General features: G+C 44.0%; 1 protein-coding gene across 2 annotated transcripts in view; it reads left to right on the top strand.

Moving 5' to 3' along the window:
• Positions 1-7,732, top strand: part of TRAF3IP2 (TRAF3 interacting protein 2) — a 39,307-nt gene extending 31,575 nt beyond the window's left edge. For both annotated transcript variants that reach the window (XM_019734943.2, XM_019734945.2), the window contains 4 exons: positions 9-77; positions 1,103-1,219; positions 4,646-4,720; positions 7,150-7,732. In XM_019734943.2, coding sequence (XP_019590502.2) covers positions 9-77; positions 1,103-1,219; positions 4,646-4,720; positions 7,150-7,296 — 408 coding nt within the window. In that variant the 3' untranslated portion in view covers positions 7,297-7,732. The remainder of the gene's footprint in view (positions 1-8; positions 78-1,102; positions 1,220-4,645; positions 4,721-7,149) is intronic.
• Positions 7,733-16,941: the final 9,209 nt, after the last annotated feature.

Below are 16,941 nucleotides of genomic sequence, written 5' to 3'. Positions count from 1 at the left end.
TTTTTTAGATTGACATATTTGAGGATAGAATTCGAGGCATTGATATCATCAAGTGGATGGAACGCTACCTTAGAGATGTAAGTACTTTCCAAAATTCTGAGCTCAGTTTCCGGTGAGAAAGACAATGAGCTTATGAAGTTATTTTATGAAAGAAGCTCTGGCATACCCACCAAGTCCAAAGCTGAGAAAGTCCCAATAGAGCCTCCCTTGTTGGCAGCAGTGCAAAGAATTGGAAAGGAAAGATTGGGTCGCCTTCCTGGACATGCACAGGCAGGAAATAAATGGTCAACCCAGACACAGGTGGTTGATAACAATCAGAGCAAACAATTTTTTGACTAGAATAAGAAAGGAGGAAAGGAAGGCAGGAGTGGGAAGGAAGCGGCAGAATTCAATTTAATCTGAGGCCACCCCAAGTGTTTCGTAGGATTGGGCTGAAGAGCTTTCCCGGGCACTTTGTGCTTTAACAAGATAGAAATTGATTGCTGCCAGCGTGTCCATGTTGGCGCTTCGGCGGCTTCTGGCTGCTTCTTTCGGAGGGAGCGGTGGGGGACAGAGTCTCAGCAGGCTGGGGTTGTGTGGCTTTTCCTTTTGTCTGCAGCCTGATGTTTGCTTTGTGCTGAAGGGTCGGGTCCTCCTGATTGCTGACGCACGTGCCACAAGCCTGGCAGTCAGGAGTGCAGTGCCTGGCAGCTCAGATCCAGCTGCGGGAGGGAGGGGTGTTCCATCACTGGCGTTGCTGAGCCTTTCTGCCACGATGCAGAATCACTTAGTGAATCAGGCTTTCATTAGACATTTATTAGTGGTGGTTGGTTGTGGAAGATGGTGGGCAAAACCTCATCCATTTAGGAGAGCTCTTCTTGGAGCCATTTGCTCTGCGCGTTTGAAGGGAACCAGGGAGGGAGATGGAGGGGAGAAGGGGAGACAGACATCTGCCCAAGTAGGGGCCAGTGCCTTTCACTTTCCCCGGAGAGCAAGCCTGGCCCTCCATCCTCACGTGTGTCAGGGAATGCTTACAGCCCTGCTGGTCAGGTTCCAGCCTGCCATCACCAAATGGACCACACTTTACACTTTCATAAACATGCTTTCTCCTTCTCATTAACAGAAGACAGTGATGATAATCGTAGCAATCAGCCCCAAATACAAACAGGATGTGGAAGGCGCGGAGTCGCAGCTGGATGAGGATGAGCATGGCTTACATACTAAATACATTCATCGGATGGTGAGTGGCGAGCGCACGGCAGCCCCTTGCTGGCCCTTGGAGACACCGGTTCTTTCTTCTGTGAAGGCCTGTCCTTCACTAGAGACCACCTGAAGGGGCATGATGATGCGTGAAGAAGCCCAGGCAGGAGAGGGGGCTGTTGGTTCTGCTCTGTCTCCCTTTGGGGCTTTGGGCAAGCCACCACACCTCTGGGACTCAGTGTTCCTATCAGTAACAAGGGGAGTTTAACCTGTGGTCTCTAAGTTCCCAGGTTCTGGAAAGCAGTTTGGCTGTTTACCAACAAGTACGAAGTCCTGGGAGGGGCGGGAGACAAGGCTGGAGGCTCCTGACAGCGGGGCTCCTGCGTCTGTATCATATCCTGTCCCCTGCCCGTGCAGAGAGGCGCAGGAGCCTAGTGAAAGGGACTCATGCTGTTGTGTGGGAGAGACTTCGCTCAAATTCAGCTTGCTCACGTATAGGTGTGACCATGGGCCGGCTGCTTAAACCTCTTGTGCCTCCATGTCCCTATTCCTAAAATGAGTCACTAACACTTATCTTGCTGCTGTGAAGAGTAAATGAAATAAATGTGACGTGTATGGCATGTATCAGATGCTCAATCAAGGGAAGCAATTGTTCTTAGCTCATGATAGGTGAGTGTCAGTCCATTGCGACACTAAACTATGGGCGCGGTCAAACTAAAACCAGTGGGAGAAATTTATAGGGAGTTAGACATACTCAGCATCGGATAGAACATTCTGAAAATATCACCCTTCTTTGGAACTGGCTGTTTCATGGGTTGGCAATCATCCTGCTTTCCGTGATCATAGAAACACGATGGAGACAGTTCCTGATTGACTAGGATGCCGGACTAGACTTGTGACTTGCAGACTCTCCTGTGGAGTCCCTCTTGGGTGCCTGTATGTGCTGGGGGTGCAGGTGCTCTGGGCCTCCCACCCCAGAGCTGGTCTGCCTTTCTCAGGCTTGTTTGTTTACCAAGGAACCTGAGATTTAAAAAGGCTTGAAAATTACTGGACTAGAACTTGTAAGCTTCCTTTCAGCCCTAACATTGCACGGCGTGGGGGAAGGCACCTGGCACAGGCAGAAAGGATCACTGACTAGGCCAGGAAGATGGGGCAGGAAGCAAAAGTGGTCCAAGTGGAGTAAGCAAGCAGCACAGGGCAGGAGGGAGGCAAGTAGTCAAGGGATTTGCCGCTTTACCTCGAGGGAAGCTGACTTAAATCACGTCTGTGCTGTGGGTCAGAAGCACAGGAAAAAGGTAGGGTGGGTTCCCCATCTGGGTCTTTAGGGTCTCTGTCTCCTCTTCTACCAAGTGCCGACCACTTATTTGAGCTCAGAACCAACCCAAAGTAAAAACCGAGACAAGGTAGTACAGTGAAAGAGTAAGGCCAAGCAGTCAGGAGACAGCTCCCTCCCATTCCATCCTCGCCCAGTCTGACAGCCCAGAAAAGGTACCATTTCTGCCCTAAAAGGTCACACCTGTCTCTGGGTGCTGCCATCCCTTGGCTGTCTGCTGCATGTCTGCATGGTCCCAAAGCACTGGATGTCCTGTCTGCATCTCTAGGAAGTGCCAGTAACGGGAGCTGACAGCTGATGTGTGGGAAGGGTTCCAGGTCCCTGCCAGTTTCTAAGGAAACTTGTCAAGCTCTGTTGGTGTGTGGCAATGCCAGGCAGTACTACACAGCTCAACCCCAGAGCTTGTCTGCCTGTGCCCAGCTATGAACCAGATTGTCCAAACTTGGTTAATTAGGGCAATGATGGCTTGGGCCCTTGCTCATCACTAAAGGAGTTGAAGAGGCCAGATACAGACGTGCCTTCTGCCTACCGAGCTGCCTGCCTGGTCCGCTCCAGGCCGCAGAAAACTGCAAGACAGAGGGAGTGAAGAGATACCCATGAGTAACTGCATCACAGAGCCAACGACTTCACAGAAAGCCAGTCTATCTGGAAATATAAACACGCACTGCTGCTGGCTGGCTGGCCCTTCCACAGATTGAGTAGCTTAGTGAACAAATAAAAATTTTACAGTATATAGTGTCCTGGAAGTCAGAAACTAAATGCAGTTCTTCACTTTTAACCTATAAGCCCTATGCCCTTCCTTTCATGTGTTTGTACCAGTGTGGTTGTGCTTTTAGTTGCACAGTACCTGGGTCATTTTGAAACATGCTTTTGGTGTTGCCTTCTGATTTGTAAAGGGAGGTGGTTCTGAGAAAGCACCCTGTGGAGGGTTTGTGTGCGCTGTATGGATGTGCGTGTATGCAAGTAAGTGTGAGTGTAAGAGTGTGCTTTTACAAGCGGTTTCTTTGGTGATTTCAATAACAAGTCATCACCACTGGCACATTCTTCTCGGTTCTGTTTTTATTCCCATGCCTGAAGAAGACGCCGCGGTAATAAAAATCAATGGGAAGATGAAATAGTTGGGAACACATCATTCCTCATCTCCGTGTCATCAGAGGACTGAAAACTTTGTACTGGTCACAGGATTTGGAAGACTCTGACTCCTCTCAGATGAAAATTCTGGTTTTGATAGAGTTCTTGGCAGTTAAATCTTTTTGGACCACTGCAGTGTCAGAGCCCATTGGAACTGGTGTGGAAAACCTACAGCTTGGCAGACAGAGCTCTTCACAGCTGACCTCCCGGCCTTGTCTTCCACTCCCTCCCAAGCCTATTCTGTGCGCTAGCTGCGGTGCACTGCTGGCTGTTCCCGACCCACTAACATGCTTTCAGACCCCCACACATTTGCTCATGCTCTTCCCTCTCTGCTGCGAACGTTCTTCCTCACCCCCATTTTCCCGGCCTGACCAAATTCTTCTTTCGGTATTCAAATGATACCTCCTTGGTAACAGTCCTTCAAAGCACTCATGTGCAATGGATGGCCCCCATTTTGGGCTTCCACAGCAATTTGTTCATACTTTTCACACTGCACTGTGGTTGGCAATTTACCTTTCTGATTGATTGCTAAACTGCTGGGTTTATGAGGGTAGGGATTGTATCAGCGGTGTTCTGGTAAACTGGTTCTCCAAAATGAAAAATAAGAAAATCCTGATTGGTAGCATTTGTCAATTTCCATGGTATAAATACTCGCACCCTGGCCAATTTCAAGCTACCAATGTGAAGTCCCTGAACACACAATCGGGAAGAGGGATGCTTATGAGGCTTTTGTGAGCTGATGCCAGCCAGCTCAGTAGACCCTGGAAGGTATCCTAATCCTTGAAACCCAACGTCTAGCACAGAGAGTGACTTTAATAGGCCTTCAATGAAGGAATGAGTGAATGGCATAGATGTGTAGTTGGGAGAGCTTAAAATTATAAGTGCGTGGCACTCAAATAAGGAAATCAGAATAAAGATACTGGGCAGGCTTGCATGATTGTGGGTACCATTAACTCTTCATCTTCGTTCCTGAAATTAAACCTTCAATTTGTTCTGTTCCAGATGCAGATTGAGTTCATAAAACAAGGAAGCATGAATTTCAGATTCATCCCTGTGCTCTTCCCAAATGCTAAGAAGGTAAACAAACAAACGTTAGAATTCAAGCTCTGCTTTGTTTGGCATCTGGGATTTTAAGTGGAAAATCTTGTAAACTCTGTATCTCTTCTTAGAGATAACAGTGTTGCCAGAAAGATCAACAAGTTGTAGCACTCAGTTCAGCAGCGTGAATCGGGAAGGTTTTAAAGCATTATCTGATAGCCCATCTCTGGGCCTAATTGTTCAAACAGCGGTTACACATAAAGAAGTAGTTTGCGTTTCAACTCGTGAGAGAGCAAAAGGCTGTTCATCTGATACTTCTTATCTCTTGTACATAAAAGTCAAGATGTGTACATTTTTTGCTGGCTGTTCCACAGAAGTATTTCATTGCATCTAGCTCAGCTCTCAGAGCTGTAGAATACAGGAATTGCATCTACACAGTTACCAAAGTGAACTTTGCTGTGGTTCATAGGAGGGATTTTGCACCAGAAGGGTTTGCCAGCAGATTTGGGGGCAAAACCCTTCTGAGGCCATGTGCCAAGCTTGGCAGAGGGAAACTGGTGTTGTAAATGTCTGGAGAGTCAGAGCACAACACCCTCGGCTCAGGCCCAGCCTCAGCCTGGAGGAACCCGAGATGTCAGGGCTGCGTTGAGCCTTCCGCCCTAGACGAGGGAGGGTTCCATGTATGTGGCTGGGACACTAGGGTTGCACAGTTCACAACCTGCACACTGTGTGCCTTTCTGTCCTTTGCTCAGGCTCTCACTGCTCTCACTGTAAGATCTTACTGAGTTCCCTATCTCCACCCTGACCGTACACTAGCCAGCCTCTGCTCTGCCATCAGAGGGGAACATCCAAAATGTAGATCTGATCTCTCTCTCCCCAGCTTAGAAACTTCGTGGTGGTTTCCCACTGACTACAAGATCATATCCACCTTTCTTAGTATCACATATGAGGGAGGCCCTTAGAAGGGGGCCGTGCCCACTTGCTCAGCCTTCTCTGCCTTACGCCCATGTGCACAGATGACTGTATTTTGGTCGTACTGGACTATTTCAGCATGCCCTCACACACACCATGTTCTTTCATGTTTCTGTGCTTTGGCACTTTCTGTTCCCTCTGCTTGCAATGCTCTTATCTGTCTAGTGAACTCTTGCTTATCGTGATATTATCCAATCTCTCTAGCCTCTTCTGCTCTTCCCCATGCCGTAGATTGAATTGTCCCTCTCTTGAGGCTCTTTATACCTTGAGTCAGTGGTATGTGGTTGGGGTAGAAGTGCTGGGAGTAATTGTTTAGAATCACTAGAGTGTGGTGATAGGAAAAGCAGACCAACTTTCGGTTAGTTTTATTAACATTTTTAAAACTTCTTCAGACAATCCCTTTTGTTGCCTGTGCTGAGGCAGACTGCTCCCTACCGCCTGGCCCCTGGGTACGCCATTGCCTAGAAAATAGTTTCTTTTTCTTTATATTTGGACTCCATCATAAGACTCCGAACTCTTCAAGGCAGTAACTGTGTCTTTTTCATTTGGGTGTCATCGATCCCCAGCAAGATACCTGACACATAGCAGGTAGCACTTCTAGGCTCCTTTTGCAGTCCCCAAAGGAGCACCATCTCCTCAGAGAAAAACCTGCAAGGCCCTATCTGACACAGCCCCTCTACTTCCAGACCCCCTCACCTGCTCTCACTCACTTCTCTCTAGCTATACTGGCTTTATTTCTCCATAAGCAGGCCAGGCACTCTCCCACCAGTGTCTTTGCACTGGCTCTTCTGTCTGCCTGCACGCAGACCTCCATAAAGCTTGCTCCCTACATCCACTCTTTTCCTAAACACTCTATTTAAAATCGCAAACCTTTCATCCCAGCCCCAGCACTGCCTAGCCTCTCTCTGTTTTACTTTTCTCCACAGCATGTATCACCAATGAACACGCTATACCTTTTACCTGTTCATTATCTGTCTTTCCCCCACAGAATGTCCGCTCCGTGAGGGCAGTCTGAAACTGCACCCCCACAACGCCCAGCTCATGGTTTCTGCCTTTGCCTGATGCGGTGTGTGCTCCTTCTACTGCAGGCCAGACCTGTGGCTGAAGTGAAAGAATAATGAATTAGATTAAGCCCACAGCCTTGGCATACTTCTTACGAAGACACAGGGGAATTCGCATCACTCTGCATGACCTCCGTCCTACCCCTTTTATGTGAGGGTGGTGAAAAGCACGTTGAAATGCAAAGGGCAGGTAGTCTGGGAGACTGACAGAAAATGCTGTGCACATGTGGTTTCCATAATGAGATCTACAGCTTGCACCCGAAGCCAAGAGCAGGTCACAGGCTAGCCCCTTCCAAAAGCAAAATAGCACAACACCCAGGATCATTTGGTCGGAAACACCCCTGAAGGGAAAGACATAGATGTTTGGGAACTGGGGGATCTGGAATCCAGGTTTTTCTCTAATGGCCTTTGCTCCCGTCATTCTCTCTCCCACAGGAGCATGTGCCCACCTGGCTCCAGAACACTCATGTCTACAGCTGGCCTAAGAATAAAAAAAACATCCTTTTGCGGCTGCTCAGAGAGGAAGAGTATGTGGCTCCTCCCCGGGGGCCTCTGCCCACCCTGCAGGTGATACCCTTGTGACACCCTTCATCCCCAGATCTCTGGGGCCATGCCACGTCTGTGGCCCAGTGCAGACAGACACTCTTCTAGCTGAGGCTGGTTGGCAGCATTCATGGCTGTTTTCAGTCTCTCCCTTGAGGGGCCCTCCAACCCCAGAAGACCTGCTCTGCAAAGTACTCTTCCTCCTGAGACCTCCACACACCCTGTCTTTGAAATGGTCATGGCTGCTCTGTATTCTCTGCTTCTTACACCCACTGCCTGTTCCTCCAGACAGGCTAGTGCATCCATTCTGGGCCTCTCACTGCTTAGCAGGTAGATCATATAAGTGAGGTTGCAATCAATGTAAATGACCACAAACACCCGCCCGTGCTTAAGCCTCCTTTTCTGATTTCGGCAGATGCTTGTGTGGCCGCAGACCAAATGGATTCATGTACAAATAATAAAATGTTTACTCTTTTGTAAGATTGTGTTTCACTTATCTCAAAGGAGACAGATGTATATTAATTTATAACAATATGGGCAGTTGCTTCCAGGGACATCAAGAAAGCTCCTTAGATACAATATTAGATAAATGTAACAGACTACTTTATATTAAAGGATTAAAGCCAGATAGTTAAACAATCATTTTTGACATAATCTTGAAAGTTTTATTCGTGCAGTAGAACTTTTTAATGAAACAACTTTGTACAACACATGACTATGATTCTAAATAGAATTACAGTTTTTAGGGTGTGGCTATATATGTAAAAATATTTGTATATTGTATAAAGAGACGGGATGTATATAATACAGCCTAGAATGGTGTTTTGGGAGACCTGGGTTCTAGTCTGGGTTCTACCACTAACTGCTGTGCAACTTTAAGCAACTCCTTTCACTTTTCCGAAACTGAGAACTCATTTATAAAACGACATGGATAAAAAAGTATCTCTAATGACCCTAAAAGGTTTAAGGTCTAGGATCTAAATTCTAAATACTCTTCAGGAATGACTGAGTTTTCATTTTCATAGTTGTATTTCCCAGAGGATGAAGTGATGAAGTTACATTTTCTGAACAGGGACATTTTCTTCTCTGTTTTTAAAGTATTATCAACAATACCCTCACATTAACAATTTTAGAAAAAATATATATCTTGTTCATCTGGTATAAAAAAAGAATATACATATATATGTACATACATATATATGTATTCATATTCTACTATATCTGTCTACCTAACCTCTTAAACAAGGCTCAATTGGAAGATGAGATAGTTCAACCTTTATATGTCACCATAGGGAAGACAAATACTTATTAACTATAAAATAACTAAGGAACTTCGCTAATCAATCACAAAGAACACTAGTTTTATTTACATTATAACCTACCGTGTTTCCCTGAAAATAAGGACCTTGCTGGACAATCAGCTCTAATGCGTCTTTTGGAGCAAAACTTAATATAAGACTCAGTCTTATTTTACTATAAGACCAGGTATAGTACAATATAATATATAATATAATGTAATTTTTGCTCCAAAAGATGCATTAGAGCTGATTGTCCAGCTAGATCTTATTTTTGGGAAAACAGGTAGATGTCTACTGGTTAAGGAGAATGTCTTTGTTGTTGTTTTTTGTTTGTTTAAAAAAGAAAAGAAAAGTTAGTATGCCTGAAATACATTTGTAAGACTCAATGCCAAGTCCCTTTAGTTTCATAGTATTTGAGACCTGGTAGAACTGACTTACTTGTTTTAGTAACTCAAAATACCTGGAAAACACCCCAAACACAAACTTCCAAGTCTTCTTTCTCTCTTCTTCTCTTTTTTGGAAGGTGACACCATCATTAAAAATTCTACACACAGCTGTAAATAAAGTGACCTCAGCAATTATTACTCTGAAATGTTTCTAGCTTACAACGATTTAATAATATGTTATTAGCTCTTCCTCCCCTCAGAGACCTGTCCTGAGCGTTCAGCCACTATTTCTACCCCAGGTGAACAATGATGGAAGGTCCCTGGTGTTCCACAAATAGTCATTAAAGTGCTGCAGCTGATAGCACTGGTAGCAGAAAAAAAATAAAAAGCACGAGTGCACACACGACACCTGGCTGAGTGATGAAAGTCTGACCCCTGAAGTTTCTCTGAAATCTGATGACGGCGCACATCACAGGACTTGTAACAACCATTTCAGAGCACCAACACTAAGATTAACACTTGGTTTATTTAGACAGTCCCCTGGTCCTCACGCATTCATCAGGAGATATTTTGGGGGTGGAGGTGAGGTAGGGCTGACATGGTAAAAATAACCTCTTCGCCTCAGGCTTTATTCGGACCTAACCTGATTTTAGGGGTGAGGTGTGCAGAGTGCAAGGTTAGAGTCTTGTCTAATATTTAGTGACTAACTTAAAATTTAAAATACAATTCTGAATTTCAGTGACTGGTTTCAAAATATCTGCCTGTTTAGTTCAATTTAACTTCTGTATTGTTCAAACATCTCCATTCGTGGCTATAATCAAAGTATTAGACTAGCTATTTCTCAGCTCAGTGCTCAGAAAAATTATTGTAGTTGATACCCTTTTCTCTTTTTGCCTCTAAAATAAATCACCTATTTAATGATTGGATTTTTCTCAGTCATCTCAACAAGGGTGGCAAGATCTCTGTTGTGAATATTCCAGGCCTTGTTTCGTGAAGTCTTGCCAATTGCATTCTTCTTAATTCCATCAACCACCTCATCCACTTCGTCACACACCCTGTTGTCACCACCACCTTTGCCAAGTGGATTACAGTCTTATGATCATTGGGAAAGGATCCAGAAAGAGTGTCTCAAACACAAGATCTTTCTGTCTCTTCTTAATGAACCAAGAAGAACCAGTGAGACCCACCTCCAAATGGCAACTGAAAAGAGAAGGAAGGTTAGACTATGGGAAAATACGACAAAGTAGAAATACCACTCACCCTGAAGAATTATGCACTCGTTTTCAAGATAAAATAGTTCTACTTGAGCCCACCAACCGAGTAAACAACAAGAACCACGCAGGAAGAAAGAAAGCACCAAAATCAATTTAATTCTCGTGTCCTTTATTTCTGTCAAGGAATTTTCATTCTTGAAAGGACCCTAGAAATCCTACACCTCTACCGATTTTCTTTTTCTGCATAGTGGGGCCTCCCATAACCGTAGCTTGTCTTAAGTTCACCCTGGCTGGAACCTAGGTATTCTGGTTTCCAGGCATGTATTTGGTGAACCTAGAAACCTTTCTGGTTTTTGATGGCAGGTTTGTTCAACAACTGACCCAGTATCTCCCAAAGGTAAACTGAGCCTCATGAACATAGGAGGCCTAAGGGCAGATGCACCTCCGGGCTCTGGTGCCTGGAGGATTAAATGATCGTGTTGTAACTTGTTCTTTGGGGAATTAATTATTGCTGTGATTATATGGAGTGACTTTTCTTGAAGTAGTTTGGCATAGTTATTTTACACTGGTATTCTACGAAACCAAGGCACAATTTGAAAGACCTTGACACTTCCCTGAAGTTTGTAGACAAAACCTCCTACTAGTCAGATCAATTTCTGTTAGTTTTATTCAGCCAATCTCCAAAAAAAAAGAAAAATAAGGTTTTAATTTTTAACTATGTTCTCTTCAGCTTTCCCTCACACTTCGGGTTCTGCAAGAGTGGCACTTGTTGGAATGATACTTAGCAGTTTGAAACATCTGCATTGCCTTCCAGAGGAAGAAATGAGAACTGTATGGGGCATGCAGCCTCTCCTTTGGGTGTGGAGGCTGCAGGAAGGGTACCTTTCACCAAGAGGCGCGTGAACAACACAGTGGAGCCCAGCTCAATCAGTACAGCTAGCTTTAGGGGAGGCCTTGAGCCCTGGCAGAATGGCACGTTCTTCACTTCCTACTTCTTTGTCCTCTCTTCTATTGGAAAATGCTTTCAGATAAAATCACAGGACACTTGGTGGCAGGTGGGAGGCTTTCACAGACCCTGGGCTGTCACCTGCTGCCAGCTCACGCATGTGTGACACAGTCCCTCCATCTGTGACTGTGCACTTGTTCCCAAATTCTTAGCCGCAAGCCAAGCAGGCTGGAAGAGGAACACACAGGGTCGTTTAGTTTTCTAACTTTCAAAGAGCGTATGAGTATAGGTCTGGGTCACACCTATCCTGGTATTTAGGAAGTGATATTTGAGCTTTTGCTAAATAATGAGAGTCTTGGACCAAAGTGCACCTGGGCAAAGGTGACCATGTTCTGGGCCTGCCTGCTCTTTTCTAGAAACACGCCTGTGGAAGGAGTAATTGCAGCCCTCAGCTCTCCCAGGACTTGTAAACTAAAGCCATGAGGGCACAAATTTCTTGTCCCTTGTCTGACCTCCCTTTGCTCCCTTCACCAGGAAGTCGCTGATGGTAGACAGGCAGCTGGGGAGAGAGGGGAGAAGGGGAGAGGGAGGGCGGGGGGGCTTCATGCCTGATGGATCCCATTAGGCTTAGTGTGCAAAGCAAGTTGAGATGAAGTAGCTGCTCTGGTACGCTTCCAAAACTGCCGTTCTATTTTTAGTCTCTCCCGCAGGCTTCTTAGTCCCGCATAGCACGCCTGGGCACCTGGATCTGTAGCCAAACGTGGAACTGAGCCACTCATTTGTAAAACTGGAAGGAAGAAGGCCATTGATGCTGGGCTTGTTTATCGCTGACAGGGAAGGGGGACCTGGAATTTTAATGAGGACGGCTCTCTGAAGCATGCCTTCACGGTTAGCTAGGAGTTCAAAGGAGGAGGCAGCCTCGGTCCTGCGCCAAACAAATGGGAACCGTTGATAGAGGGAAGGAGAAATCAATTATGCTGTCGCAGGCTTCCATGTCATTGTGTTGGAGTTGTTAGAAAAGGTAGGACAAGGACCAGATCTCAAAAGGAAACAAAGCCACATGGCCTTGAAGTATAACGAGTTTGCCATGGCAACTGATGGAAATGAGCCTCCCAGCATGGAGCAGGTGTGTTATCTTACAGAATAAACATACTTCTCTCACTCGCTGGTTTTTATAATAAAACCTGTGTTTGGATTACTTTCCCCTCCTCTTTGTTACCCGGAGAAGTTGGCTGTTGCCCAATCAGCCCAAGGCTCTAGCGAGGGAAATGTAATCAGTGTTATCAAAAGGGCTGCTTTTGAAAAGCTGGCGCTCAGCTTGGCTGCCAGCCTCGTCCCTGAGCAGCAGCTGGGCCGCAGGTACCTGTCTGGCCTTTGCACCTTCCAGGCAATGTCCTCCACAGAAAGCCTCTTGTTCACACATCCATCGAGGCGTGACGGTGAGGCCCAGCTCTCCCGTGGGCAGTAGTCAAAAGCTGCATTCTTCTTAAGGGAGGAGAATCGTGTTTAGGTGAGGCTGGGACCTGGCCAGTTTTCAGCATCCTGTGTTATCTGGGATATGGGCCAAGGGGTCCTTGAGTTCAGGGATTAACTGATTCTGTCTTCCAATCTGTTGTTACCTACCAAGTTCAGCTATTCAGAAACTTGCAGAGAGCTGCTGTTTCCCTGTTTTTTAAATCCCTTTCAAACAGGTTCTGGGGCAATTGATGCTCTTGTCTGAAATGTACACAAAATGTGGAGAGTTTATACCATCCTCCCAAGGTAAAAAGAAAAGTTTATTTTTTATTGTCATAAGGCCAAAAATAATGATAAAGTAGGATAGTCCTGTTTTCATTGTTCTCACTTTATGATTACATGAAAACTTCTTCCACTCTAGCTTCAAACTGATTCTCAAAACAAGATACTCATTCACACCGAGCTCCTAGAGTACAGACGATTCTGAATGAGGCTGTGGCAAAACAACCAAATTGCAGAGAGCTTGTGCAGCCACAGTTGGCTACCTCCATGCAAAACTGGCCAAGAGCAGTCACTGCTCAGCAAAACCCCTGCCCTACTTCCATCTGTGCTCCTTTCCTCCAACAAGATGCCCAGCACCACCCCTCCTGCCCTTGCTTGGAGCCCCAGCCTCCCAGAGATATCCTGGCTGCCCCTTCACGTATCACCTTCCCTTTGATCCTAATGAGAAAAAAGAAAAAAGAAAAAAAATGGGTGCCTGACAACCTCATCAAAGCTCCGGTGTCGCTGGTGAAAAGGTTTCTTGAACTAACTCAAGCAGGAAAAATAGTATCACAAAGTTCAAGCATTAAACCGTGCTGTGAGGTGAATTTAAGGCGGGGGACATTCCAAAGGGGGTGGGCAGGGAAGGCCGGTCCACATTCAGGTTTTTAAAACTCAAGATTCTAGACTAGCTCTTTGGATACCAGCATATAGTTCTTCTTTGAAAAGACACGTGAAGCCCAAGTGCCTGACACCCCACGGGGAGCAGGAAAGTGCTGGTTCTATCATGCTACCATCTCTAAGGAAACTGTCAGTCAAAAGCTAATCCCAGAAAGATCACAGAGTGGGAGGTCAGCAGCAGCTACAGATCAGCAACCAATCACCGATTACTTACTAAATGCCTACTGTGTGCCAGGTACTAAGCTTGGCACAAAGATGAGCGATACATGCACTTACCCTCCAATTATTTAAACTCTAGTTGGGGAGAGAGGACACCACATGTGAAAAGGCCAAACCCAAGGCAGCACACAGTAAGTGCTAAGCAAGGGCCAGCTGGTCCCTTTTCCCTGACCCTCCCTGTGACCCCGGACTGAGCTCACATGTTTGCAGTTTGAAGGTCAGATCTTCAAAGAAGCAGACGACTGGAGATTTTTCCTAATAAACAGAAGACCTGCTCTCTCCTCCTCCCCACGTATACCTTTTAGATGATAATATTCAAAGTACCTATAAATCACCATGTAAATGAGATCTGAGATTAGGAGACAGAATGTTGGAAATGGGAAAAAGCACTGCAGAGTATGCATATTAAACCAATAAATGGCAATGCAGCCCACAGGGCATACATCAGCCCTCTGCAAAGAGCAGCCAAGCTCCATGCCTCAAAAAGGGCCAGATAATGTTGGGGGAAGGTGAGGATGTGCTTTTTACACTGGCTTCCACATCTGGGAAGGCAGAAACCTGGCCAGTGCTGGGATCAGCTGGGAGAGAGCAAATGGATTTCTACACTCTGCTAGTTTGAAGTTGAGCCCGTTGGATAATATACAAATAACTGAGGGAGAAAGCAGAAAATGATCATTTGCTGGCTTGGGCAAAGAGACTGTCTCCATGAATGAGGATTGGCATTGTCCAATATCCCCAAACAAAATCTGTGGCGGAAAACACTGATCAAGCTGAGTCTGCGATGTGCCTTAACTTGTTTCTCACACGTGCATGCAGTGTAGCTTTGTAATCAGACAAACCTGAGTTTGAATCCCAGTTCACTTACTTAAACGTTACGTGACCTTAGGCACGTTGCCTTCCCTCTCAGAGTCTCAGCCATAAAATGGGGACAACAGAACCGCATCCCAGGGAAGCTGTCAGGATAAAGTAGGATGGATGATGATCGAAAGCTTCTATGATAGTGCCTGGCAGGCACGTAGTAAATACTCAGTACCTGTTCCTTTCTTGCCCTTTCCTTCTTGCTTTCTACCTCGTAATTAATGATTATTTATGGGGATTGTAATATTTTCTTCCTTCCAAAGAGGTATGTAAAAAATCCTAACCGAAAAACTCTTTCATTTTCAAAACAAAGACTTAGAAGGGGTCAACAGGAGCTTTGAAGCTCTAAACTTCCATCTAGGTTTAGAGAATCAGCAGAGTTTGTTTTCTTACTGAGGCCTGCGAGAGGACATGGCCCACTCACAAAACAATCACAGCATTTGGAGGCAACCTTCTTTCCTCTCACATCTTGCTAAGGAGCCAGACTCCAGCAGCACTGACTGGAATGATGAACGTAGAACCTATCAAACCTGGCCATCATGTGTGACTTGAAAGGAAACTTAACTTTAGTGCTTCCCAATGGGGCCTCAAAAATAGGATAATGGATTTGAAAGTATTTTGAAAAGTAATTTAAAGGCAATATCGTGTTCCTATTATACCTATTGTTAAAAAGGAAATTTTGATTTCAGGTTGGAAAACTGCTATGCTTTCCTCTGGCTCTGCTTTTCCAAAAAAAAAAAAAAAAAGAGATATCGCTGTCACCTCCAACAGAGCCCACTCAGAACTATCAAACCACAGAGGAAAAAGGGGGAGGGCTGGTTACGCAAACATTTAAATTGAAATAGAGTTATCATACTCCTTGGTGTTTCCCAAACTTCTTTTTTTGTTTTCAAAAGGAAAAAAGTTTTCTTGGAACGCCCCCTATGTTGACTTAAATAACTTTCATTATATTCTTTAAATATGTACAAAATTATATAATTAGGTATAAGTGCTTTATGCTTGTACCTCCTTAAAAACTATAAGAACACAAAATGAAAAAGTTCTGGAGATCTGTTGCCCAACAACGTGAATATACTGAACACTACCAACTCGCATACTTACACATGGTTATGATGGTACGTTTTATGGTTTTTACCACAATTGAAAAAAACAAAAGAAGAACTTAAATTTACAAATTAAATAAAAACAAAATCACCAGATAAATTCAAATAAAATACATTAATTTAGTGTAAAGTCAGTATCATTTTGCTGAAACTAAATAGTCAATGCTGGGTTTAATTACAATTTATACATGTAATTTATAAAAGCATAATAAGATGCATAATAAAATGCTTTTATGCATTTTATGTTTCAATTGTTGACTGAGATATTTGATTTGGGGTATGATGGACAGTCATTTGAATCACAATTATCGTTATTATAATTTTTCCTCCTATCAGGTTACTCATTTGAAATGATCAACTGATTATTTTGATTGGACCAACTGATTTAAAAATGGTGCTCTCCAAAATATAATATTGACAAATAATTTCTTAAAAACTTCTAATGAAAAGTTATTCATGGAGAATATTTACAAGGTGGTATGTCATATAAACACAGAATCAAACCAATACATCTGCTTATAACCTGAATAAAGTGACTGCTTTTCTTACTTTCTTTTGAATTCAAACTATGCTACCATGAGATCTGTAATGACTCAATTTTCTCACCGTTTTCCTCTATGTAAACTACTGTAAAGTATAAAACTTCATTTATATTGGTGCCATCATTCATTTGGCCTTCACTTTGCATGAAAGCATCATTAGTGTATTAGGTCCACCTGGTTCTTTCTCATTAGATGATGACAATTCAAATAGCATGGTTATTTTTATGCTGAAAAAATAAAAATTAATTTATTAAACAAAGAGCTTAAACTTAATTGCATCTTATATCACTGAATAAGAGCAGTTTTAGCTTTAGCTTTATAACTTTTAAGATAATTCAATGTAATCTTTACCGAACAGAAAGCAAGATGGTTTTTGTTTTGACACCAGGAATGCCAGTCTAAAAACTGCCAGCACTGTAATGTACAGCATGCTGGCTATAGTTAATAAAACTGTATTACACATTTGAAAGTTGCTAAGAGAGTAAATCTAAAAGAAAAAGACAGAAAGAAAAAGAGACTCCCAATACATGAAAAGTTAAATTTTTGCCACATTAATGGTCACGTGGTGCCAAACCAATTTTAAACACAAAGCACTGATACTAAAAATATGTGGTTATAAAATGAACATCCCAGGTGAGCCAGATAAGCTTTTATTTTATTATAGTTTTTAGATCATTATTGAAATGAAAACACATTACTGATAGACCATCAATAATATACA

The sequence above is a fragment of the Rhinolophus sinicus genome, linkage group LG05 (genome assembly GCF_036562045.2).
Source record: "Rhinolophus sinicus isolate RSC01 linkage group LG05, ASM3656204v1, whole genome shotgun sequence".
NCBI classification, from domain to species: Eukaryota; Metazoa; Chordata; class Mammalia; order Chiroptera; family Rhinolophidae; genus Rhinolophus; species Rhinolophus sinicus.
The sequence above is the reverse complement of the archived record's forward strand: the minus strand, read 5'-3'. Positions and strand labels throughout refer to the sequence as shown.